We start from the raw sequence: 23781 nt of genomic DNA, 5'->3' as shown, positions 1-23781 counted from the left end.
GAGAGAATTAAAAAGGAAATATTTTTATAGTACAGAAGAGAGTTCCTACATGTGGTAACTATATTGTTCTAGAAATATGCTTTCTAGAGACAAGATGATGATTTTGAAACTAATTTCTGAAAAAGCTGACTCCATTTTTATCCTGGTGTGTAAATGGAGAAAGAATCCACACTATTTTGGAGGACGAGTAGCACAAATTGTATGATGGTTTATGTCCATAGCTAGTTTTATAGTGATATTTGTAGCATTAAATAGCTTTATTCCTTAGATGGTTCTAGGGACAGTTTAAGAGCTTTTTTGTACTTTTACCTCCAATAAAGGGAAAATGAAGCTTTTTGTGTAAATTGGCCAAAAGTTCTGGTTTGGGGAAGTACAAAGCCGTAGTAAGACATGAATCATATATTACAACTAACTTCTTGAATTATGGACCTTTTAAACCTAATGAAATCACTGTTTTATGTGTAATCCTGTAGGTTGGTATTTTCCAAAAGTGATTATAGATAACAGTTTCATCATCTAACTTGCTAACATGTTTTTATTTTTCACTGTAAATATGTTTATTTTTTATTTATAAAAATTCTGAACTCAATCCATTTGGGTTGGTGGTGTACAGAACGCACTTAAGTGTGTGAAGTATTGTGACTTCTTTCAAGTCTAAATGATTTAATAAAACTTTAAAAAAATATTTATAGTTGACTCTTATTTTGGGGAATTAGCCCCAAAAGGTAGTTTTCCAAATTTATAAAGTGGGATCACGGGTCTAGAAAGGGTCATAACCCTACTTTCGAGAAAACTTCCTAACCTATTCCAAGCAGGTGTGTCTGCTATGTTCTTTCCCAAAGACTTGATAAAACCAAGTCTTTATTCAGAAGCCAATGGACTCATAACCAGGAGACGTCTGCTCGGTGCCTGCTCTGTGCCTGCTCTGTGCCAGGGACTGGGGACAGAAGCAGGACCCGCCCTGCAGGGAGACCCTGCAGAGACCAGGGCTGGGGCGATGCCAGCTGTGCTGGCGTCACGGTGTGTCTGGCATGTCCCCTGTGGAGAGGCGTGGCCTGCTAGGGGGCGAGGCACTCACCAGCTGGACACAACCTTTAGGGGCGAAAATGCATGATGACTTCCATTTTACCCACAGGTGATGTCTGCCCCCGGAAGTCATGAGCAATGCAGAAGAAGCTGGAAAGCACGGCACGTGTTTGTGAGCTCTGCTCCGACTCCGTCACGGTGCAGCTTGGACGGGCGGGGTCTTCCTTCCGGGGTTCCGCTTGGCTCCCGGCCAGCCCATCTCCCTCTCTCTTCTTCATCTCTTGGTCGGCCTCGTGGTCCCATTACCCCTTTCCTCTTCACCCGGGGAAGGGATCCTCTTGATCTCTTCCCAGCACGCCAGTCAGTCCCAGCCGCAGACCCTTTCCCTCACAACCCTGCAGGCTGGCCATGGCAGGCGTCATTATTACCCTTCTGGTGTCCCAGGACGGGTCCCAGAAAGGATGCTCCGATGTACCCAGGACCACCAAGCCGGAGCGGAACCGGGACCCAAACGCCGGTATTCCAGTTCCCAGTCAGGGTTTTGCCTACTCCCTGTATGAAGCTGTCTAAGGATTTGCAGATTTCTTTTATGACAGAATCAGGCCTTTTATTTTTTTTTTTTTTTTGAGATTTATTTATTTACTTGAGAGAGAGAGAGAGAACTGAGCCAGGGGAGGAGCAGAGGGAGAGGGAGAGAGAGAATCTCAAGCAGACTCCCTGCTGAGCCTGGAGCCCAATGCGGGACTGGATCCCACGACCCCTGAGGTCACCTGAGCTGAAACTGAGTTAGCCGCTTAACCTTTACCGACTGAGCCACCCAGGCGCCCCGCGTGTGCCTTGGCTGGCTACTTGCAGGAACGCAGGGGTGCAAGTGTAGGGGTGGGGCCAGCGGGGCCCAGCAAGTCCTCAGTGTAGCCAGGACAGAGTCTCCTGTGTTCTCACCCAGAGCCCCTTCCCCTGACTCCACACCCTACCTCTCCCTTTAAGTCGTTGATTTTCTGGCACTTTCCCGAGGCCCTTGCCTCCACACTTGCCTCTCCCTCGAGCGCTTTGTGCTTAATAACACTCGTCGTGGTCAGGCCGCAGACGAGCCAGTCCCAGATCAGCCTTCTTAATAGCCAAGGCCCCGGAGGGCAGGGGCGCACCTTCTCTTCATCCCACCAGCATCTAGCCTAAAGCTTGGGGCTTGATGACAAAGCTGTGGACTTGAATTCGGAGAGCATACAGTGTGGCTGGCCCAGCTGCAGCCCTCGGGAAGTGGCCAAATGAGGAAATGGACCCGTCACTGCAATAGATATTTGGCAAAAATGGGGAAAAGCTGGTTGAGCAATCCTAATGTGAAAACCGGAAGTCTCAAATCCTGGAGGTTTCCTAAAGGAAGGGAGCCTTATGCTTTCATTTAAATGAGAGGAGCAGTAGGCTGGGACACTTGGCACCATGGGGCTCTGCCTGATGAGGTCCCCTTGAGCTCCCTCAGGGGTTCCTGGAGGGCGTGGCACCCATCAGCTCCAGTTGGGCCTGCAGGGGACGGATGGTGATGGGAGAGCCACACGCACCTGCTGACGTGGTGCCAGAAGGAAGCTCGTGCACATCTTCCAGGTCTCAGGCTCCACCTTCCCAGAAGGCGACAGTACTGAAGTGAGTGCTGGTCCCAAGGTCAGGAGGACCGTGAGAACGTTGAAAACGAGCTCCCTACTCTGCCCGCTGCCTCCCAGTAGCGCACTGAGAAGCAGACATTTATGATGTTGGGGGTGGTTTTCTTTTTCCATATTGTTTCTCACAGGTAACTTCTCTCTGGATGCGTTTGCACCAAAAGCAATTCTATTTCTACAAGAAAGTGGAGGCAGAACAAGTTTCCAACCTAAGCACGGGCCACAGAGTGACTCGGTCCTACTCCTGGAGAAGTCAAGGGCTAAGCAGAAACGCTGGGTGTGTGCTGGTCCACCTCTGGGGACATTTGCTCTTTCCATAGCTGGATTGATGCTTAAGGAGACCTCCCTCTTCGGATTCTAGCCGTGCAACTCCAGTAGCTGCCACCAGGGGGCTCGTTTTCACCTTTCCCCTCAAGAAATCGTAGAGATCTGGGATTGAAAAAAACATTCTTTCACCTGCAAAGTATTGCCCTCCTCCAAACAGACAACACATTATGAGAACAACAGAACGTGTATCCACATGTGACTGACAAAAACATACCAAATATGATAAAATTCAACCACATTACATCTCATAATGCTCTTGCCATAAGCTGCTTTTAAATTTAGTGACTTAAAACAATAAATGGGGCAGTATGTGCCTGACTGCTTCCAACAATCTTGGCACCCCTAATCCCTCCCTAAGCACACCCCCCTTTTTTTTTTTAAGATTTTATTTATTTATCTGACAGAGACAGCCAGCGAGAGAGGGAACACAAGCAGGGGGAGTAGGAGAGGAAGAAGCAGGCTCGATCCCAGGACCCTGGGATCAGGCCCTGAGCTGAAGGCAGACGCTTAACGACTGTGCCACCCAGGCGCCCCCCCCCCCCCTCTTAGGAGCGGCAGAGTGGTTTCCAGCTCTGCTTCGTCTGCACGGGGGGGCGCACTGAGAAAAGACAGGGGAAGGCAGCAGGACCGGCCCAGGGGAAGGCTTGTGGGGAAGGGGAGGAATGAGGAAGAGAGCTCTCAGTAGTGGGAGTGGAAAGAATAGATGAATTTGAGGATTATTTTTAGGCTGAAAGGCCAGGACCCTGGAATTAACGGAACATAGGTGAAGGAGAAGCTGGCTCCCCGATTTCAGGTGCCAGAACTTGGATAGAATCCAGAAGAACAAGGGTGTGGTCTGGGGACAGAGGTGCCCTTTGAAAAATGATGAGTTTCCCAGGACTCTGTGGTAGAAAGTTGGGGCTTTATTCTGGAGGAAATGGGAAGCCACTGAAAGTTGCTGAATGATAAAAGGACATCATGATATTTGAAGATCGCCAATATCACCGTGGCAAGTGAGGAAGAGGGCTGACTGGCCGGAGAATTAGCTGGAGACAAAGAACCAGGCAGGAGGCCTTTATACTGTGAGAGGAAGAGGCCCCAGGCCAGGTCGGTGGGAGCTGAAAGACATCCTTTGTCCAGCCGTTACCGTGGGGCTGGCGCCCCCACCCCAGCCCAGGGGAGGGTCCTCTGGCCCTGCTCGGTAATGTGGCGTCCTGAAGGATTGCTCCAAACGGGGCGCCTCGGTGCATGGCTCTCTATCTGCCTCCATGTGAAATGACATGAGCTTTGAAAGAGCACCCAGACAACACTGTCAGGATGACGCGACTTTGGGATCGGTTCCTGTCCTGCTAGCAGCAAGAATGTGGGTGGGAAGAGGAGAAAAAAACAGTGTCGTTTGCTGGCACAGAGCTCGGCGGCATCCAGGAGGACCTGGGAAAATGTTCACTCTCCAGAAACGTCACAGACCTGCCCGGAGGCAAGGAGAGGGTCCGCTACTGAGAAGTAATGCAGGGGAAAGGATGTTCTGTCTCCGTTTGGAGAAAGACTCAGGATCATGGCTACATAAGGATACATTCATATTATGCAGATGAGTCAGCAGCACATGGGGAATTATAAACTATTAAGCAGATAAATGACAAATCTGTAAGTGGCAGAGAAGTGTCAATAAAACAACTGCTACCAAATGCAACAGCCTCTCTATCTGTCTAAATGAAATACTTCCATAGGCATGAAGTTTAGAAGTATCCGCACCCCACCATGCCACACTGGTTAACCTCAGGATGCTGGAGTGGGGGGAACGGGAGGAGGGGGAGATTATACACTTCAATTAACTTCACCTCAGTATTGTTTCTTCCAACGGATGCACTACTTTCAGGATTAATAATATCAAACTAACAAGACAAGAAAAAGGAAAACAATAAACAGCATTTATGGTATGTTCATTGATCTCATCTTTGTTTCCTGCTCTATAGTTTAGAAGACTTTAACATGGTCTGTTTTAATTCTACTGGGACCTCTGCAACTCAGAGCTTTTCACTGCTGTTTTGCATGTGAGGAAGGAACGCAATTATCAAAATAACTAGAGTAGCTCAGCAGGGAGCTTGTAATAATGCCCTCATCATCCGGCCACCTTCTTAGCACAACAATCCCACCTCGCTGAATTCCCTTCAATCCAGAGGGCATTTGGAGGGGTGACAGGTGACAAGACATCCTGGCTTTGGCATCAGTGGCGGCCACATGACTATTTTCTTGTTTACAATTTTCCTTGTGCTGTTTCCTCCACTGCAAATAACAGGTGGTGAAGATTCAGGTAAGAGGTATGATGTTTAGCACAGAACCTGGTAAGTAGTGAGCACTCAGGAAATAGATAAATGAAATCATGACCTCAGTTTCCTGAACTCCAAAATGGACATAATTGGGCAAGACTTACTGCGAGGACCAAATGACAGAAGTATGGCCCAGAGTCACACAAATATGTGCATATATGTAATTCTATGATTATAAGGCCGGAGGGAAAGATACAGAAAGAACCGCCGGCTATTATTGTGGGGTGCTCAAAAAGCAGAAAGGAGGGAAACAGGAGGTGAAGAAGGAAAGATAAACCGTTGCACAGAAATGTAGATAACTGAAAATGCATGTGACAAGAACGAGAGAGGCTGGTATTTGATCACGTGGGGGTAACGTGATGCAGATATGACAGTATGGTTATTATTAAAGCAACCAAGGAGCGTCCTTTATTATCCTGAGGGGTTTGGGGCTGCCTGTGGGGCCGGGCGAGGGGCTAGTGTTTGCGAATTCCTGCTTTCTTCCAGAACTTTGACCCCCAAGCGGCCGGTCAACAGGGCAGCCTGCGAGTCTACCCTGGATCGCCTCCGCGGGGAGCCGGGGCGCAGTGTGGCCAGAGGGTTTGGAGATCAAAGACGTGCGGACGCGCCCGGGGTTCTCAGGGCTGGGGCCGGGCGTCTGGCTCGCGCGCAGTCGGGAGCGGCGCCAGCAAAGGTCGGCGCGGAAGCGGCTCCGGGAGGAGGAGGCGCTCACACTGGCCACGTGGGGGCGACAAGACACCGAGGGAAGGCTGGGGCTCCCGGTCCCCCAGCGAAGGCTCGGGGTTTGGGGTCCATCCGTGGGGCGGCTGCCGGAGCGCGGTGGGGAGGGGAGGTGTGCGGCGGGGGAGAGGCTGCACGGAGCCGGAGGGGGTGGCGGGAGCCGCGGGTCCTCGGCGGGTCGGTGACCGCTGCCCGCCGCCGCCACCCCCCCACCAGCTGAGCGGCTGCGCCCGGGGCTCTGGCCCGCGGCGCGGCGGGAGGACTGGCCCCCTGGTGGCTTTCCGAGGCACACGGTTCTGGGCCGCCGGCTGCATAACCCGTCCTGGAGCGGACATTGCACGTTCATGAAATCGCACCTAAGCCTCTCAACGACCTTGGGAGACGTGACCGCCCCCATTTTATAGAGGAGGAAACTGGGGGTTACCAAGTCTAACGATTTACCCCTGATGAGTATAATCAGGCAAATCAGAGGTGAGTCGTAAATACGTTTAAATGAATGAATGAAAAGAACTCAATCTCGCTACTCATCAGGGAAATACAAATGAAAGCCACATGGGCATCTCCTTTCTCCAATACTAGATGACAGAAAGATTTACCTGGGACGCATTTCAATGACGTTTTGGTCGGTATCTGTCTTAATCTGAAAGCTAATTCTTCTTCATGCAGCAATTTTACTTCTGGGATCTGTTCTACAGAAATAATCACACCGATATATTAACCTTTGGGAAAGGCGAGTAAAGGGATTATTTCTTTAAATGTGATTTACTCCTTGTTGCCCTGCTGCTGTAGGAGCCTGGAGTCCAATGGGGCACTTGCTAATTCTGAGAATCAGCCCCCCCCCCCCCATTCTCAGGGAAAGCTTCCAAGTGAAAGTATCATTCACCTGCAGCAGTCTCTCCAGGAGCGCTTACTAAAAGAAAATAGTTGCCCTAGAACCGACATTTCATAAAAGCTCCCTAGGTGATTCTAAAACACCTCTTCTTGATCTTGACAGCAGTTTTTAAAAAACTGGGTCCTCTAAAAAAAAATGCCAATAGCCAGGCTACACTCCAGACCTATAACTCATAACCACTGGGTGTGGGGCCCAGGTACTGGGAGTTGTTAAAGCTCGCAGGTGATTCCCGGCTGCAGTCAAGGCTGAGAAGAGCAGGCCGTGTGGCTGCTGGGCTGGGAACATCAGCAGAAATGCAGAATCTCAGGTTCCACCCCAGATTTTATGTATTTATTTGACAGAGAGAGAGACGGCCAGCGAGAGAGGGAACACAAGCAGGGGGAGTGGGAGAGGAAGAAGCAGGCTCCCAGCAGAGGAGCCCGATGTGGGGCTCGATCCCAGAACGCGGGATCACGCCCTGAGCCGAAGGCAGACGCTTAACAACTGAGCCACCCAGAATCCACGTTTCAACAGGAGCCCCAAGTGATCTATATGCACGTTAGTATTTGCCATAGAGTGTGTGCAAGGTTTTAGATACACTTCAACTCTCCTCCTGTAGCCTAGCCCAAGCCCGGCCGCTGCAAGAACGTGCCGGAACTCTGGGCTGCACCAACAAGACAAAAAGCAGTAGGACCATGAGTCGTTCTGCTAGTATCTCCCGAGCAGCTCCTGAAGGGAAGGGGCTGTTCTAGACGGAGCTGTAACCCTCCTCCCGATCCCTAAAATCCGGACCAGCGCAGGTGGGGGGAGAACCAGGCTGGAAGCGGTACAAGTGCGTTCAGAGCTCCCGGATGATTAAAGCCTAAAGTAAACCGACGACGTGTGGCACCTAGTGAAACTTCAGACTCAAGTAGGCTGCCTTCATTGGTCTATACGTGGCCTTTACCGCACCTCAAAACTGCTCCCCACCTCCGAGTTTCGCACCAGTAGGACAGAATGTTTTCTAGCACAAATCTGGCCATGCAATTTATCCCCTGCTTACTCTCCTCTGAAGGCTCCTGCTCATCCTTAGTTTAAAAGTCAAATTCATGAGCTTGGCTTACGAGGCCCTCCACCAGCTGGCCATGACCCTAACTCTGAATAACCACCCTGGGCTCACCCTGCTCAGGAATAATGACCAAACCCCCTGGCCTTCCCTCAAGCTGCCTAGTTCCCCAGCTTCTCTGCTTGTCACCTCTTCTCTCCTCCCTCTGTGCACATGAACCCTCCCGTCCTCCAAAACCCTTGCTTCCTAGATGAGATCTCAGGATTGCAGTCTCTGACTCTCTTCCAGATCAGCCCTCAACCCAATGAAGGGCGGGAACAAGATGTCAGTAGGAGGAACATGTCACCTGACTTCGATTTGAAGAACCGTCCAGCAAGAGCAATGTGACTGCTCCCTGGGCACAGCTTTTTAAGAGCCAAAACCCATCCAAGCTAGGACTCGTGAGGATACAGGCGTAGGTGTGTGTAACACACACCGAAATCAACAGTGCCATAAGCCATCGTTCTCCACCATGACTGGGAACTTTTAAAATACTGAATGCTCAAGGTACACTTCAGACCAATTAAATCAGAGTTTGAGGAGGAGGGGACAGCCATAAATATTTTTTTTAAAGCTCCTCCCAGTGAGTCTACTGTTCAGTCAAGTTTGAGAACCATTGGTCCTTTGTTTTTTTCCATGAGACATTCCAGAGCTGATAGGACTGCTGTGTACCACTCAGGCATCCAGCCTCCTTCTCTCTTGTCTTCCCACCCACGAGGTTCATCTGGCTCACAATCTGTCTAAGCTACAGGATGGAGGAGGGGAAGTTGCACACTTCACTTGTGCTTATGGCCCCTTGGCTGAAACTTAGATGGCCTCATTTTATGCAAGGGAAGCTGGGAAATGTAGTCTTTAGTCTAGGGGGCCATGCCTGGCTAAAAAACTTAGGGGTTCTCTTAATACAGAAGAGAAAATGGCTATTGGGGGAAATCAGCAAAGCTCAGCCTGAGGAAGAATTTCCTGAAGGACAGGACTGCCACCTAAAGAAGTAATCACACCAGGAGAGAAATGATGCTTAAAGGTGATGAGATATTCCCTTAGTCTGTCCTTGTCAATGGGCACAGCCAGTCACACTGGCCTTCTTCCTGTCCCGTGAGTGCACCCGGCCGTCTGCCCCATTAGTGGCATCCTGTTTGACACGAGTCTCCTAGCCTGCAGAGCTTCTCTTGTCTTTGGTGTTGCAGGGAGGTCTGCTCGGACCACAGACGTGCCCTTCCACTCTGTCTGAATCCTTTTCTTTTTTCTATTCATCATGTTTATAATCTTAAGAGCTAGACTGCTGGGGCTCAAATCCTAGCCCAGCCACTCACTAGCTTGTGACTTTTCTGTGCCTCTGTTTTCTCATCTATAAAATGGGGATAGGAATAGTGTCTGCCCTCCGAGGACTGTCAAGGGCTTTCGTTATCTTCTGTAAAATAGTGAATTCAAGCTGTTATATTGTTTTGTCAACGGTCTCTTCTTACTGATAGAGACGCTCCCCGGGATCTTCTTGCCTGACTGTTCCCTGTGGGGTAAACAGCCCCCAGAGCAGCGTCTGACACCTGTAAGGCCCTCAGTGTCTCTGGGGAATTGTACACTGTGGGGAGCACAGTGCCCACCGCATTCTTCTGCCTGTGCTGCAGAATGGCCTCGGGAGATTTTATGCACGTCGCCAGACAGGGCCACGAGTTGCGACTGTGCACATCAGCCCTGTGTCTTCACAGCCCAGGCACGGACTTGGGCTCTGGCAGCCACTGGGTTAGACCACCTGAGAGTCCCTTCCGACTCTGCATGATATGACCCCACTGTAGAAGCTTTTATTTTAAATGAATTTAACACAGTACATGTCCGTGGGTAAAATTTCCAACAGAGCAAAAGGATAGGAAGGAAAATATGTCTCTACCTTTGAACCCTAGTCTACCCTTCCAGGCTCACCCCTGCTTTCTTGTGTGTGCTCCTAGAAGTCTCTCAGACTTGCACAGGCACGTATGTAGGTATCCCCTCTCGTCACAAATGAGAGATCATATACCCTTGCTTTCCTTGTTTACTGGTCCAGAACAATCTTGTCGAATCTACGTATAGTTGCTTGTGTTCCATTAATGGCTGCACTGTGGGGCTAGGGGATGGACATCTGGATTTCTTCTACGGTTTTATCATAAACTGATAAATAATGATGTGAATATACTTGTACATAGTCACTGAATATCTTTGTGACTTTAGGCATTGGAACATTCCAAGGAACAGAATTACCGGGTGGAAGCGTAAGTTCATTTTTGCCAACCAGAAAGGCTGTGCTAATTTAAAGTCCTAGGGATGCCTGGGTGGCTCAGATGGTTAAGCGTCTGCCTTCAGCTCAGGTCATTATCCCAGGGTCCTGGGACCGAGCCCCACATCTGGCTCCCGGCTCACCGGGGAGTCTGCTTCTCCCTCTCCCTCTGCCTCTTTCGCTGCTCATGCTCTCTCCCTCTGTGTATCCGTCTCAAATGAATAAACAAAATCTCTTAAAAATTAAAAAAATAAAATCCTAAAACAAAGGATGATGGTTGGCTTCTCTGCCCTTCCAATAATATAGTATTAATTTTTAACTTCTCCTAATTTAATAGCTATAAAATGACCTCTCTGTGGTTTACTTGATTATGAAGTGCAGTATCTTTCCATATGTTTAGCAGCCACGTGTATTTCTTTTCTGTGAACTTTCCATGTCCTTGCCCATTTTTCTGCTCCCCTCCCCCCACCGCCCTTTACCGCAAAGCTTTTCAACAGTTCTCTATACTCACTGCTTCCATTTCTTCTGTCTCATTCTCTCTTGCCAGCCTTCTTCCCCCACCCCAGGCTCCTTGCCAGGTCATCAATACCCTGGCTGCATCCAGCAGGAATCCTCAGAGCTCTCGCTTCCTGGCCCCAAAGCAGCAGCTGACCCCACCGATCCTATGATGGCTCCCTCCTCCCGGATACCTCTCTTCACCTGGTTTCCAGAACACCACATTCCCCTGGTCTTCCCCATCTCCCTGACTTCTCAACCTAGACCCAGCCCAGACCTCTGTCCTTGGACCACTTCCACACCTTGGCAATGGCGTCATGTCTCCTGGTTTTAGATACCACCCATAGGCTCTTACCTGCCAAGTTCCTATCACCAGCTGGTCCTGACCTCTCCCCTGTAGCCAACCGCCTCCTCAAATCTGCACTTGGATGTCCTAGATGCATTTCTAATTTAAGGTTGCCAGATCCATACTGTTCTTCCCCAAAACCCGTTTCAACTATCATCATCTCCAATTCAAAGAAAAGCAGCTCACCTTTCCACTTTGCATAAGCCCAAGACAGGGAGTCCTCTTGACGCCTCTCTTTCTCTCATGTGCCCCCCAGCCAATCTGTTAATAAATTCCACTGGCTGTCCCTTCAAAGGCATCCCAAAGCCAACCACTTACTATCTCCCGGCTGATGCTCTGGTCCCCAGGACCAGCACCTCCTGCCTGGGTTATCCTAATCCACTTCTCTTGCCTCTGCCTTTGTCCCTCTCAGTCTTTGCATATTCCAGTGACCAAAGTCTTTCTTTAAACCTAAAAATTGGGGTGGGGGGGGCGCCTGGGTGGCTCAGTCGGTTAAGCGTCTGCCTTCAGCTCAGGTCATGATCTCAGGGTCCTGGGATGGAGCCCCACGTGGGACTCCCTGCTCATCGGGGAGCCTGCTTCTCCCTCTCCCTCTGAACCTCCCTGCTTCTCTCTCATTCTCTCGCTCGCTCGTTCACTCTCTCTCAAATGAATAAATAAAAATCTTAAAAAAAAACACTAAAAATTGGGTTATGTCATCCCTTTGCTCGTTACCCGCCAGCGGCTCCCATCTCACGTGAAAGAAGACTAAGAGCCTTTGCATGCGGGACCCTGTGACTTCCCTGACCTCATTCTGCTGCCCCGACGGCCTCCCAGGCCTGACCCTTTGGGGTCTTTCCTGGTCATTTGGCCCCACTCATCACCGTGAGAAGATCTCTCTCCCCCTCGGGGCTTTGCTCAAATATCACCTTCCCAGTGAGACCTGCTCGGACACCCACTTAACCTATGCCCCTCGGCACAGCTGGCCTGTCCTCGCCCGCTCTCCTTTTCTCCATTATCACTCGTTACTTTCCAACATATTCTGTACTTTCCTGGCCTAGTTTATTGTCATTTCCCCCAGCTGGTGTTGAATCTCCTCATCTTAATGTTTTATTGATTTATTGACTTGTTGATTTATTCGCTACGTTCCCAGCACTTAGAATTGTGTCAGGCACATATGTGTTAAACAGATATTTGCTAAAAGAGCAACCGATTGAATTAAAAAGTGATTATTTTCCCCTACATTGTCGGTCTTTTTCTTCTTGGTGGACAAGGGACTCCGATGCTTTCGTCCTTTGTATTGCAAATATTTTCCCAGTTTGTTCTTTGCCTTCTGATTTTGTGTATGGTAATTTGTCCATGCAGAAGTTTTGATTATTATGTAGGCAACGCATTGGTTTTTTTTTTTAATTTATAGTTTTTGGGTTTTGGGTCATACTTAGAGAAGCTCCCTTTCAGATGTGTATTCATTTATTTATTTATTGTGGTAAAATATACACATAACATAAAATTTATTTTTTCACCCATTTTTAAAAAAGATTTTTTGTATTTATTTGACCGAGAGAGGGAGGGAGAGAGACAGAGCACAAGCAGGGGGAGCAGCAGGCAGAGGGAGACACAGGCTTCCCTCTGAGCAGGGTGCCGGATGCAGGACTCGATCCCACGACCCCGGGATCAGGCCCTGAGCTGAAGGCAGATGTTTCACCGACTGAGCCACCCAGGCGTCCTTACTGCACCCATTTTTAAGTGTATAGTTCAGTGGCCGTAAGCGCATTCACTCTGTTGTGCCTCCCATCCCCTCTCCAGCCATGGGCACCACCTTCTACTCTCCCCCTGTGGGCTTGACTCCTTTAAGTACTTCACAGAAGTGAAATATACGTAGTCTCTCAATGCTTGGACACGAACGAACACTTTCCGGCCTGGTACTTGGCCCAGACATTCTTGAGATACTTCAACAGGCGCGCCTGCTCCGATCCACCCCCAGCCCGCACACCCTCCCCTCCCACGCCCACTCCCAGTTCTGTCTACCGCCAGCAGCGATTTACCGGTGTCTGCCCGGAGACTTCCAAGAATTCCGCATCCTCTTGTACCGCTTCTCAAAGCGTGATCCACAGAACGCCAGAGACCCAACGTCTACGTGTACTGGATAAAAATACAGATTTTTGCAGTTTGCTCCACGCCTAGGGACCTTCTATCCAGACCTGGTGGAGCTGAGGAATCAGCCTGTTACCACGGTGCTCAGATGCCAGGCCCTCTTTCAGAGCTACTGATCAATGGTGAATGGGGGCTTGATCTAGAAAAGGCACCCTGCAGTGCAAGCCTGGGGTCTGCATCCCCACTCAGCCTTCGCTACTTGTTCCCTCTGTGAAATGGGGATAAGGTGTCCCGTGTCACGAGATGAAATGAGGTTGAAGGGAGATACCATCTCTGGCTGTGTTTTGTAAACTCGGACGAATATACACATGTAAGGGCGGCTAGTTATCTTGGAGCCTCCCAATCCTGGTTCTGCAGCGTCGGAATCAGGGCTCCTCCCCAGGCCAAGGAATGACAAAAACACCCCTTCAGGCTGACTTCACGCTGGGGTGGGGCGCGCTGCCCGGCCAGGGGCACATCTACAGGCAAGTGCGGCAAAACAGGTGTCAACTCCTTGTCTTTTATGTTAATAATTGAAAGGTGCACTTTCTTAACCTTAAAAAAAATTTTTTTAAGTTCATTTATGCACACTCTTGTTTGTACCTTGTGAGATGAGCTTAATTACCTAACTCTTTTAACAGACAATAAAACTGAAGGATTTTATGGAACTGAGATTTCATGGAAGGAAGAAGCCTAGCTCCAAATCGTGTGACATTTGGCCCAATCACCTGAGCCCTCAGTTTCCTCAGCTATAAAATGGGGTTGGCAGCTGTATTAACCCCATGTTTATGGTGGGTTTTTCATAAGGTAAGGTCTGTGCTGAGCTGATGTGGGCTGGCACCCTGGGTCCACTCCACAGCACTTGCTCCAAACTCTGTGCTTTCTCCCTCATGTCCAGGTGCTTCAGGGGGCCCTATAAATGCAAGAGGAATGAAGACAGATGGGGTGGCTGCTGGCATGCAGCCCTGTTCCGCCCCAGGAATAAATGGGACAAGTAGCTAGGAAACTTCTTCCAAGAATATCACAATGTCCACTGACCGAAGCAGGCTTCTCCTGAATCCATCGATTAAACACAGTTATTGGGACGCCTGGGTGGCTCTGTCGGTTAAGCATCTGCCTTGAAGCTCAGGTCATGATCCCGGGGTCCTGGGATAGAGTCCTGCAATGGGATCCCTGCTCAGCAGGGAGCCTGCTTCTCCCTCTGCCTGCCTCCTCCTGCTTGTGCTCTCTCTCTCTCCTCTCTCTCAAATAAATAAATAAAATCTTTTAAAAATACATTTAAATAAATACAGTTATTGCACTAGGCCAGAGTTGGGACTAGGAACGTACAAGGGGTGGCCCAAACCCAGCTTGGAGTTCTTGTAGACCAGCAGTCTTCCCAAAGAGGATTCCATTTGGTTAAGCGTAGAATTCAGTGGGCAAAGCTGTGGGCCATCGTCAGGAATGTCACTCAGTTAACTTCACCTGACATCACCGGGTACTGAGAGCTTCCCCAGGTGGACACACAACCCTGCAGGGAGCTGGAAGCTGCTGGAGGTAAGAGCCAGGAGACCTGCTACAGAAAATACCTGGAGGTCAGGCCTGGGGCCACCTCGCTGCTGTGCTTCCCCTTGGAAAGCCCTTCCTCCCGCCTACCCCCTTCATTCTTTCAATATTTATTGAGCCTCTACTGTATGCCAGGTTCCAGGAGCAACAAAGATAAAAACTCTCTCCGAGAGAAATAAGACAATAAAAATCAAAACGAAAAAGTTCTAGCAAGTACTGAGCTTCTTTGCCAGGCCCGAGGTGTTGGGTCCCTTAATCCTTCCAGCACCCCTTTGAGAGATGTAGGAATGACGGGACTTGGGAACTCGCAGGAATGGCGAATTTAGGGCCAGGGGATGGTCCAGACAGGCTTTTCCAAGGAGAGAGGAATTCAGCTGGGGGAAAGCAGAAGACAGGGTTTTCTAGCAGACGTTAAGAAACAGCAAGGGCACGGGCGCAGAGGTGGGCAACGGGTCCGCGCGTGGGGAAGGGTCGTGCGCACGTGGGGGCCACCTAGCCTGCTTGTGCCGGAGCTGAGGCATGGCCAAACTTCATTCTGAGTCCTTGGGGGGGGGGTGATATGGGAGGACCTGCAGGGGGCGCTCCTGGATGCCGGCAGAGGCGGCCGGGGCGGCGGGGGCTGATGAGACAGCTTTCCCAGGCGGGCCCTAGGGACTTCAGTGGCTCTAGCCCAGACTCAGCTCAGGGTCACGTTGAGGCCTCTCTGTGGGACTGTGTGGCCAGCGTCTCAAGTGCAGGGTGTTGGGGTCTCCACTCATCCTCGTGGCTGGAGCCAGTCCCTCCCTGGGCCAGACCCCAGCGAGCCATCCTGCTGCGTCCCTCCCGTCCAGACCTGTCTCTGTGATCCCTTCCAGATCTGAAGCAAGGCCAGTCTCGGCCCTCGTAAGCCTGTGATGGGGGCTGTGACCTCCTGAACACCTCGGATTAAGAATCCAGAGGGAGCTCTGAACCGGCCCATCTTCTTGGTTGGGCGATTCTTCCCCCGAGGGGGGGTTAATCCAGGAAACTTGGACATTAGGGAGCAAGACGGCTATCGTATTAAAGGGTTTTCCATCGTTGATGCAGAATAAAAATGGCATGCGACATTCTAAAAATGACTGAATCATTGGGGTTAGAATCAGATAAATCTGGATTCAAATTCCGGCTTTGCCATGTGTGGCTTTGGGCGGGCTCTTAACTTCCCTGAACCTCGGTTTCTTCATCAGTATGGGAGGCCAAAGCCGTGTGTGTGATGTGTGCAGCACAGAGCCTGGTGTAGGAGGAGTGCTCCGTAAAGGGTGGCTATTGTTAGGAATGTTTTCACCTCCACTAAATCACTCTATGGAAATCACTGTGTTAAAACCGTCCGCTGATCCACATGACCCAGCCCTGGAAAAACTGTTACTTATCAACAAGCACTGAAAAGCAGTGAACTTTCGCTCATAGACACTCTTTTACAGACATCTTAGAAGGCATTATGGATAAAACAGATTCACTAAGGATTGTAGCAGGTAAGGGAGAAGGGACCACAGCAGTAAGAAAGCATTTTACAAGCGATGAAGAGATAAGAATCATCTGTGAAATTATTCAGCCTCACCAGGGACCGGAGACTATACTATCCAACTAGCAGACTTTCTCTCTCTCCTTCCTCCCTCCCTCCCTTCCCTCCTTCCTCCCTCCCTACTCTCCCTCCTTCCCTTCCTCTTTTAATCCTTCCCTCCTTCCCTTCCTCTTTTAATCCTTCCCTCCTTCCCTTCCTCTTTTCCTCCTTCCCTCCTCCCTCCCTCCGTCCTTCCTTCCTCCTTCCCTGTCGCCCTTCCCTTCTTCCCTTCCTCTCTCCCTTCCCTTCTTCTCTTCCACCCTCCCTATCTCCCAACCCTCCCTCTCTCCCTCCCTTCCTCTTATAATCCTTCCCTCCCTCCCTCCCTCCCCTTCTTCCTACCTTCCTCCAACCTTCCTTTTCTCCTTCCCTCCTCCCTCGCTCCCTCCTTCCTCCTCCCTCCCTTTCTCTTTCCCTCCTTCCTTCCTTCTTCCTCTCTCCCTTCTCTTCTTTCCTTCCTCCCTCCCTTTCCTTCCTTCCTTCCTTCCTTCCTTCCTTCCTTCCTTCCTTCCTTCCTTCCTCTTTTTCTTTCTTACTGAGAGTAGCAAGAATGATAAGGATAGTATGAATTAGACAAGCTAATAAATGGCTAGCAGTAGTCTAAAGGGGTGTGTATCTTTCTTTTTTCCTCCTTTCCTGTCTTCCTTTCCCTCCCTCTCTTCCTCCTTTCCTTCCTGTTTTAATGTCTGTGATGGGAAATTTCAACCACACACAGAAGTGGAGAGAGTAGGACAATGGACTTCGGTGCGCCCATCACCAGCTACGGCTTTAATTTTGTCACCGATCTTGCTTTACTTATTCCCTTGTTCTAACAACACTATTTTGCTACAGCATTTTATTTAGTTAGTTAGTTATTAAAGACTTTATTTATTCATTTGACAGAGAGAGAGCACAAGCAGGGGGAGCGGCAGGCAGAGGGAGCCCCGCTGAGCAGGGAGCCAGATGCAGGACTTGATCTCAGGACCCTGGGATCATAACCTGAGCTGAAGGCAGACGCTTAACTGACTGAGCCCCTTGCTACAGCATTTTAAAGTAAAGTTCAGATACCATCTCTCCTGTAAATATTTCAAAACGAAGGATCTTATGTTAGAGAGCTAACATAACCAAAATGCCATCATCACACCGAAGAAATGTTTCCTTAATATTAAAGACAGCGCCTGCTTAGAAAGCAGGGTGGTAAGACTCAATGAGAAAATATCCATACACTTTGACACAGTAACTTTGCTTCTTTTTCCACCTAATTATAGAAAAAAGTTTATTCCGTAGCCTAATTTGTAAGAGAAAAATACATAATTGGAAACAACTTGACTGTCTAACAATAGTAATTACGGTGTGTTCGCGCAAGGATATGTATAAAGGTTCGAGGTTGAGTCGCAATGCTTATAGTTAATGCCACAAAGACCAAGCAGGATTTGAAATTACATATTCGGTATGAGATTTGTAAAAATGCCTGTAAAAGGTCTCCCTGAACACGGACTATATCTCAGATGCTGAGCAAACAGTGTTTACTCAAAAGGTAGGAGTGTCCTTAGTGCTTCTACTAATGAGGACATCGCTGTTCAGAGACATGAAATAACTTTCTAGAATACCCCTCAGCTGCTAAGATGCAAACTCAGGCATGGGTGGAACCCCAGATTTGTCTGGTGCAACAGCTCAAGGATCTGACCATTATCTGGAACCCTGGGCATCAAAATGTTAACAGTAGTCATCCCTGACTGAGCAGTGGGATTAGACGTGATTTCTTTTTCTTCGTCACACCTTTCTTCGCTTCGCAGCATTTTCTACTGAAGGTATTCATTTTATGTTAGAACAAAATATGTTCAGAGTATATATTTTAAATTGTATATTTAAAAGTTAAGACAGAACATGTTTGAAACATGTGCTAGATAAGGAGCTAACATGACCATGTGAAGAAAAGGACTCCTATAAATTGGTAAGAAAAAAAGGTAATTCAGGGCAAAAGATGTGACTCAGAAACCCAATGGCTAATGATATAAAACAGATCCTGTATCTCACTAGTGGCCAAGTAATTGCAAATTAAAGCCACGGTGAGATACCATTTTCTATTCATGAAATTGGCAAAAATCAGAAAGATTGATCATATCCATGTGCTGGTGAGGAGATGGGAAGGAGGAAGGGGCTGTTTTGGTGCTATCTGTTAGCACCAAGCACCCACCCCCTTGACCCAGCACAAATCCAGCACTTGTAAGACTCTTGTCTTACAGAAATAAAAGCATCATTTGTAAGGATATATGTTCATGCAGTGTTATTGCTGCATAATTTGTAGGAAGGATATTGGAAAAGCACAACTGCCCCCCAATAAGGAAATAGTTTCATAAATCAAGATCCATCAGTTCAATGGAGTATTAGGCAGCTATTAAAAATAATTAGATCTATAAGCAATGACTTGCGAAGAGGAAAGGAAGACTCAGAGTATCGTGTAGGGTCTCCCGTCCGGCAGCACCGCACCCCTGGGATCTTGTCGGAAATGCAGAATCTTGCCCCCACCCTAGACCGGCTGACTCAGAATCTGCTTTTTAACAAGATCCCCTAGGGAAGCACTGGTGTGCAGGGGGATTCGAACGGGAAAGCCTTCTCATGTATTGTGGCAAAAATGGGTAGGCAGCCATCCGAATAATCCTCTCCTTCTATTCTACTAACTTCTCATTTTTTTGCTGGGCACATGGCCGCCCAGGATAAAGGTGAATTTCCCAGCCTTCCTTGCAGTTTGTTGGGACCATGTGCTGAGCTCTGGCCAAGAGGACGGGACTGGAAGTGAAGGACATCATTTCTACCTTGTGCCCCTGGAAGGGGTACACCTGTACTGCTCTGCGCGTTTCTTGCTTTCTGCTCACAGGAAAATGTTAATAACTGAAGGAGTCACTGTCTTTTTTTTTTTTTTTAAAGATTGTATTTACTCAACAGAGAGAGAGACAGCCAGCGAGAGAGGGAACACAAGCAGGGGGAGCGGGAGAGGAAGAAGTAGGCCCCTAGCGGAAAAGCCTGATGTGGGGCTCGATCCCATAACGCCGGGATCACGCCCTGAGCCGAAGGCAGACGCTTAACCGCTGTGCCACCCAGGCACCCCAGGAATCACTGTCTTAGCTTGGACTACCATGACAAAATACCACGGCTGGCAGGCTTCAACAACTGAAATTTATTTTCTCACAGTTCTGGAGGCGGGACGTCCACCATCAAGGTCCGGCAGAGTTTGGTCTCTGGTGAAGCTTCTTGTCCTGGCTTGCAGATGGCTGCCTCCCCCACTGTGTGCTCACATGGCTTTCCGTGTGTGTGTGTGTGTGTGTGTGTGTGTGTGTTGAGAGGGAGAGAATGAGCTCCCTTTCTCTTCCTTTAGTTAGAAGGCCACCAATCCTATCAGAACAGGGTCCCACCCTTATTATCTTATTGGACCTTAATTACCTCCCAAAGGCCCTGTCTCCAAATGCAGTCACACTGGAGGTTAGGACTTCAACCGATGCATTTGGAGGGGGGGCACACAATTTAGTCTGTGGCAGCCACGGTGGACGCAGAGACGGGAGCCACAGCAGGGAGGCCCCGTCCCCTGGGCCGCCTACCTCTGAAGCGTTAGACGGGGAGAAACTAGGATGTTGTTCAAGCCGCTGCTCTTGGGTTTCTTGTTCGGCAGCTCTACGGCTCCCTAACCGATTCATGCCTGGATATGTTTACAAAAGCTCCACTGAGCAAGAAGGAGAGTATAAAACGATGCCCTGGAAATGGGCTACGGGGTGGGCGTGGCGAGCAAGCGAAGCGCAGCGCGGGAACGTTGCCCAGCAGCATTTTGCAGTCACACTCAACGTCGGACAACTACGGGAAATGAGATTGTTCCCATTTTGTAAGTAAATGCCTAAAACAACAAGAATCTTTCCAGCAGGATTCTTCCTTGTCGTGAGACATCACACGCATTCCAGCCTCCATACACACGAGTTTCCCCGCTCCCCCCTCGCGTCCGCAGGTGGTGCGAGGGTGCGGGCGCTGTCCCGGGACAGGATGGGGAACAAGGTCGAACAAGCACCCCCAGTGCTGCTGGAACGTCTTTCCAGGGTTTTATTTTCAGTCCTCCTGTCCGTTCTCCAAGTGCCTGCGGGGACTCCTTGCGAGAGGGAGGATGTGCCCAGCCCCCCTGAAGGCGCTCTCACCCTTCCTACTGGTAAAATGGCATCAAGGGCCCCCATCGGTTCAAGATGGGGAACTTGACTTCATGGTGACGCGGACAGAGGCAGCCAGGCAGTAGAAAGTAGCCCTTGCCCTCCTCGGGCGTGGGCTGCAGCTCGGGCTCCAGGAGGCACGGAAAGCCGGCACTCTGGCGGACCCGGGTGGGGACACCCTGGGCCAGGTACAGGGCGTGGGAAACGGGGTACACTGAACGGCAGATACTGGTGAACCTGCATTCGTCCTCCGCTGCGGCCACACGGTCCTGGTCCTGCGGGGGGAAGAAGCCGGGCTGTCCCAGGTCTTTGGCGGTCACGTGGAGTTTTCTGAAGGCGGGGTATCCGTCCTCTAGCTTGGGCTTGGAGCTGGGGACGACCCTATAAAACTCTTTGTCCCGGAGTTGGGCATCCAGCTTCGCTTGCTGTGGAAATAAGTCACACAGGAATGGACGGCTGAGAGAAGTGAAAGACGGCGCTTTCTGGGCCTCATCCAAGACACAGCACATGTCTCTTTAGTTAAAAAAATTTAAATTGGTTTTTGAATGGTGATATATCCGACCCAGGGAAATACTGAAATAATAGAAAAGGGTTTCTAGTGAAAGTCAGTCTCTTTCCCACCCTTCCTCCTCCCTTGGTTCCCATGTCCAGAGGCACCCGCTGAAGTGTTTTTTCTATCTTTCTAGATATAGTTTATGCTCGTATAAACATATAATGAAGCGTTACACCCCCTGGCTTGTATGCAACTGATGCCCATTATAATCCCACTCTGCATTTTTCTCCAAGTACTATATCCCAGAAATTGTTCCGTCTTTGTACAGAATTTCTTCTTATTTTTAGTGGAGTTACCTGGAGACAGGAAAGGATTTCTTGAACAAGATTGGAAAAGGGCAAATGATAAAGGGAAAGACTGGTACATCCGACTATATTAAAGTAAGAATTTCTAGTCACTGAAAGGGAGGGAAAAGACAAACCACAGCCTGTGAAGAGTGTTGCCATTTCTGTAACTGACAAATGAAACGCGTCTAGGATATTTACAGAACTCCTACAAATTAAGAAGAAAAAGACAAGCATCCCCACAAAAACACAGGCAAAAGATGTGACAGACATCTCACGGGGTAATAAATCTCCATGAACATAGGAAAAGATGCTGAACCTCATTAAAAAACAGGGAAATGAAAATTATGAGCACAAGAAGATATTATTCCACACCCACCAAACTAGCCAAAATCGGAAAGTCTTTCAATACCAAGTTGATGGCAAGGTTGGAGAGCCACAGAATGCACTGTCCCCCGCTCCGGTGACACAGCCACTTTGCAAATAGTGATGTTCCCCAGGGCAAGCGATTTCCCTCCCACGGCAGCCGACCCTGCGCCTTAGGCTGTGTAATCCACATTGCAGCACGGGGCGTTGGGAGGAGTACCAGAAAGTAAAAACCCAGATGTCCAACAGGAGAGGGGACAAATATAAGATGGCACATTCATACAACGTAATACGACACAGCAGAAAGTGCATAATATATTATAAACAACATAATATTCAGCAAAAAGTAAAAGTCACAGAAGAGTACAAATAATATGATCCAATGTATAACAGAGCTCAAAAAGGCAAACCTCAACAGTTTGTTTAGCGGGATACACACATACACAGTAAAACTATTTTTTAAAAGACACACAAGACAATGATTAACCCAAAATTCAGAGTAGCGGCTCCCTCTGGAGGTGGGAGGAGGGCTGGGAGCAGGAGGGGCCCCCTGGGGGCTCTAGGGTACTTCTAATGTGCTGTGTCTGCATTCAGCTGGCTGATGCCGGGTACACTGGTGTTTGTTTTGTGAATGTTATTTAAACTGTGAGTGTGTATCATTTACACTCTCATGTGCATGACTTAGGGTTGATGTACGTTTTAAAACATACACGCAAAGCACACGCGTAAAAGACTTTTTTAGATCGCCCGGCATCAGATTCTGTTCTCAATAAGTGCCCCCAATACCACGCATAATAAAAGGAAGTAGAGATGATTTCGGTGGGCCACCGAGCAGAAGACAAGACTGAGTAGCTTCTTACCTCTTGTGGTGTGACTCTGGAGTATTTGTGCTTCCCGTAGTGTTGATAGTCAGCCATGTAGGAACTTTTGTATATGTCTAAATCCACAGGGGCCTGAAGGGCAAGGGAGATGACAAAACAAGAGATCTCATCTTGCCATTCTTCCACCTAAAAGCATTCGGCGGCTTCTCATTGTCCATAGAACCAAGACCAAATTTTGGGCCTGGCATTCGGAGCCCCTCCTGACCTGGCTTCTACTGACCTTTGCCATCTCGCCCCTCTTGGCTCCCCTCCATGCCTTCTGCACTCCAGCCTCACTACACTCCACTTTTCCCTTATCTCCTGCTGGAAACACTAGTGGTACTCCTCATGGACTGACAAACTCCTATGCATGCTCCAAAACCCAGGTTAAATTTCTCCCCCAACACAGCTATCCCACCCTTTGATTCCTCATCTCCCCCCAATTAAACTCCTTCTCCCCTGCTTTCATAGCGCATTTAACATCCCTCATTACAGCACTTATCAGGGCGATTGTAATTGATTTAATGAAATATACTAGATTAGGACCTAATCTTTGGCATCTCTGCAGCCTTGAAGCCCAGCACAGAGCCTGACACACCAAGGGTGCCTAATAAATGCATGCTTAATAAATAAATGAACCCCCAGAAAATTGTATATCCTTACTTTCCTCCGCCTTTTAAACACACACACACACACACACCCCATTCCAGAATGACGACCAGAAGAAGCCCCAAGGCGCCTGGGCCTGTTTGCTAAAGCTGCTCAACCTTGAGGTGGTCACAGGCCACGGAAACCCACAACACTCACCTGTCCGGGGTACACCACACCTGCCATAGCAGCCAACCTAGGTGCAAACAAGTTGGTTAGCCCTACTTCCGCCACAGGCCGGGGGAAACAGCCGCTGTCCCCAAAGCTGTGCCAAGTCAGCAAACTGCCCCAGTCCTCCTAGCCCCCCCCCCCGCACGTTACTCCATCATCCAGGGCTTGAGGGCAGCAGCAAGGATCAATGGACAGGTGGACAGGGGTCCTGGGGCAAAGGGGCAGGAGCAGGTCCCAGAAGGAATTCGAGCTGATGAGAACATCAGATTCACCTCTCACGCAGGGCAGGAAGCGTGCTGGTAAATCTTTAACAACCACCTTTTGGAGGCAAATAAATAAGCGGTGGTTCGTAACATTTACCAATTTCTGTGTAATGCTCCCACCGCGGCCCATTTCAGGCCATCAGCATAATGCTGCTAATGCCG

General features: G+C 49.2%; 1 protein-coding gene across 1 annotated transcript; it reads right to left on the bottom strand.

Moving 5' to 3' along the window:
• Positions 1-20470: 20470 nt before the first annotated feature.
• Positions 20471-23371, bottom strand: SPMIP9 (sperm microtubule inner protein 9). Its single transcript, XM_026516539.2, has 3 exons — positions 23345-23371; positions 22538-22630; positions 20471-20899 (listed from the first exon to the last, which is right to left on the bottom strand). Exons 1-3 carry the CDS (start codon positions 23369-23371, stop codon positions 20471-20473), a joined length of 549 nt encoding a protein of 182 aa, XP_026372324.1.
• Positions 23372-23781: the final 410 nt, after the last annotated feature.

Source organism: Ursus arctos, unplaced genomic scaffold (assembly GCF_023065955.2).
Source record: "Ursus arctos isolate Adak ecotype North America unplaced genomic scaffold, UrsArc2.0 scaffold_8, whole genome shotgun sequence".
Taxonomy (NCBI): Eukaryota; Metazoa; Chordata; class Mammalia; order Carnivora; family Ursidae; genus Ursus; species Ursus arctos.
This window is presented reverse-complemented; position numbering and strand designations above follow the sequence as displayed.

Coding starts and splice junctions, on each gene's coding strand:
- SPMIP9 (XM_026516539.2), bottom strand. CDS start 23,371: ATGGCAGGTGTGGTGTACCCCGGACAG. Junction 22,631..23,344: donor GTGTGGTGTACCCCGGACAG/GTGAGTGTTGTG, acceptor CTTGCCCTTCAG/GCCCCTGTGGATTTAGACAT. Junction 20,900..22,537: donor CCAGAGTCACACCACAAGAG/GTAAGAAGCTAC, acceptor TTATTTCCACAG/CAAGCGAAGCTGGATGCCCA.